Consider the following 2,799-nt stretch of genomic DNA (forward strand, 5'->3'; position numbering starts at 1 on the left):
GGCAGCAGCGCCACATCACCGCGTTGTCGCGCCACGGCCCCGCTGCGGGGACACGGGGACACGTGTGGAGGTGGCACCACGGGGACACACGGGGACGGGCCAAGGGATGGGGGACTAAGCATAGGGGGATGAAGATGGGGACAGGAGGAGATGGCAGATGTGGGGACACAATGGGAATAGGGACACCGATGGCTGGGGGTGGCCAGGGGGTGTGAGGATGAGGTGACATGGGGACATGGTGACACAGAGACACAGTGACATGGAGATGAAGTGACATGGGGATGTGGTGACATGGGGATGGGGAAGACAGAGACAGACACTGGGACACAGGGATGGGGTGACATGGGGACATGGGGCACTCACCCTTCTCCTCCAGCAGCTTCAGCAACTCCAGAGAGCGGCGTTGGCGGGTGGGGGCCGGGGGACAGTGGGGGGCTGTGGAGAGGAGAGCCCCATCACCGTGTCCTCAAGGCCCACGTCCCCAAATCTCAATGTCCTCATATCAGTACCTCGCCATATTCCCACGGCCCCGTGTCCCATATCTCCCTGTACCCCTCCGTGTCCCCATGTCCCCATCCCCACTCACCTGCCTGCACTGTGGGGCTGCCACCCCGCAGTCCCAGCACGAGCCCTGCAGCCCCAAAGATCCCAACGGCATCAGGGCCGCCCCCGGGGCTGCACCCCAAATCGCTGCTGCCCAGAGCTGCCTCCACCTGGGACACAGAACGGGGTCACCCCCTGTCCCCAGATGTCCCCAACACGGCCACACGGCCCCATCTTCTCCAGGCATCCCTAAAGGGTCACCGGGATTTGGGGGATCCTGAGAGTTTGGGGGAGATCTCAGGGCTCTGAGTGTCGGGGCTTTGGGTTTTGGGGCGTGCAAGGATTTGGGACATCCCCAATTTGAGGGGCTTGGGGGTCATTGAAGGTTTGGGGGTATGATGGATTTGGGGTCTGGGGGATTTGGGGTCACCTTGGCAGCGTTCAGGCGGTGCCGTGGTTCCAGGCTCAGCACTGCAGTGTCGATGGCCCCAATGGCCACTGTCACTGGAGTCTCCGTTGTCACCGTCACCGTCAGTGGGTCCTGAGGTCGAAGGGTGGTCCCGCGTGGAGGGACCTTCACCTGCACCTGCAGCCATGGATCCCAGTATATCCCAGTATGTCCCAGTGTTCCCAGTGTCATCAGAGCTCCCAGTGCTTCCAGTCCCTCCCAGCGCCTCTAGTATGTCCCAGTTAACCCAGTTCTTCCCAGTTCCCCTAGTACCCCCAGTCTCTCCCAGTCCTCCCCAGTCCCTCCCACTTCTTCCCAGTACCCCCAGCCCCCCCAATCCTCCCAGTCTCCCCTAGCCCCCCAATTCCCCCAGTACCCCCACCTGTTCATCGCAGCCCCCCCGCACAGCCCCCCCACGAGGCAGCCACCACGTTTCCTCCGCTCAGGAAGAAGGCGACCACGTGGAGATACGGGGCCATGTCCGCTGTCACCGGCAGTGCCACCTCTGTCAGTGTCACCTGTGAGGCCACCGTGTGGGCCACCACCACCCTCCCACGGGCCATTGCCTGCAGGGACATGGGGATGTGTGACAGTAGGCATGGCATGCAGTGCAGTGTGCATGCCTAGCGTGCAACGCACATGCAATGTGCAAAACACACACAGGACATGCAACACGCGTGAGAAGCTGTGTGCAACATAGCATGCATGACATACACATCCAATGTGCAGCTGGGCGTGCAGTGTGCAAGTGACACGTGTGCAACGCAGCATGCATGCCATGCCAGTGTAGCAGGGCATGCAACCCACACACACACAGCAGCATACATACAGCAAACATGCAACATGTAACACAACACACCGTGCACACGTGGCAATGTGTGTGCATAGCATGCAGTGCACATGCAACACGCAGCGTGTGACACAAAACACGCAAAACGCAACGTGCAACACACAACACAGAAGTGCTGGAGCTCACCAGGAGGTGGAAGCGCTGCGGGGCGGGGGGTGGCCCCATATGGTGCAGCTGCAGCCGCAGCTCTTCCCCGGGACGGAGTGACCCTCGGGGACCCCCCAGCACCAGGAATCGCCCAGACACCGCCGCCATCGGGGTCACCAACAGCTGTGCTCGTGCTGGGGGGACACCGGGCTGTCCTGCTTCCACCTGAGGGTCCCACCACAGTGCATGGAGTGCCCATGTCCCGTGTTACACATCCCACCTCCCACATCCCATATCCCCACGTTCCCATGCCCCCATATAGTCCCCATATCCCCCACCCTGTGTCCCCACATCTGTCCCCACTCACGCTCAGCTCCATCCTTGTGGCTCCTTTGGGGACATTGATGGGAACAGTGATGTCCCCACTGTTGTCCGCCCGCAGCTCTTTGAGGGGTGGTGCGGGGGCTCCGGTCACCCCCACTGTCACTCTCACAGGGACCCCTGGGGCTGTGCCTCCCCCAGCCTGCAGCACCCGGCCCTGTGGGAGCACCATAACGTGCACCAGGTGACAACACAGCATGCACACGGCCTCACACAAGAATGCCAAAAGCGTGCCCCAAAAATGCAGACATCTGCACCCCTTTTCACAAGCACACACAGATTTGCACACGTGCTCACCAGGAGGGTGTAGGGCGCTCCGGGCACGAAGAACCGCGCGCTCCTCTGCAGCTGCAGCACCCATTGGGACCGAACCAGCGGCACCAGCAGCTCCCGCTCCACGAGTTCCCCCCCTGCGGGACACCGCCAGGCCACGCCCCCTCCTCACCACGCCCACCCCCTGTAGCCACGCCCATTTACGTGGCCACGCCCC

General features: G+C 62.2%; 1 protein-coding gene across 1 annotated transcript in view; it reads right to left on the reverse strand.

The window, feature by feature from the left end:
- LOC104909337 (complement C4-like) overlaps positions 1–2,799 on the reverse strand; it is a 15,219-nt gene that overhangs the window by 9,035 nt on the left and 3,385 nt on the right. Inside the window, 9 exon segments of the mRNA XM_010720595.3 lie at positions 2–42; positions 364–435; positions 587–713; positions 974–1,129; positions 1,374–1,398; positions 1,400–1,557; positions 1,968–2,153; positions 2,296–2,466; positions 2,607–2,746. Of these exon segments, the coding sequence (XP_010718897.1) occupies positions 2–42; positions 364–435; positions 587–713; positions 974–1,129; positions 1,374–1,398; positions 1,400–1,557; positions 1,968–2,153; positions 2,296–2,466; positions 2,607–2,746 (1,076 nt within the window).

Source organism: Meleagris gallopavo, chromosome 18, assembly GCF_000146605.3.
Source record: "Meleagris gallopavo isolate NT-WF06-2002-E0010 breed Aviagen turkey brand Nicholas breeding stock chromosome 18, Turkey_5.1, whole genome shotgun sequence".
In the NCBI taxonomy this organism is placed as follows: Eukaryota; Metazoa; Chordata; class Aves; order Galliformes; family Phasianidae; genus Meleagris; species Meleagris gallopavo.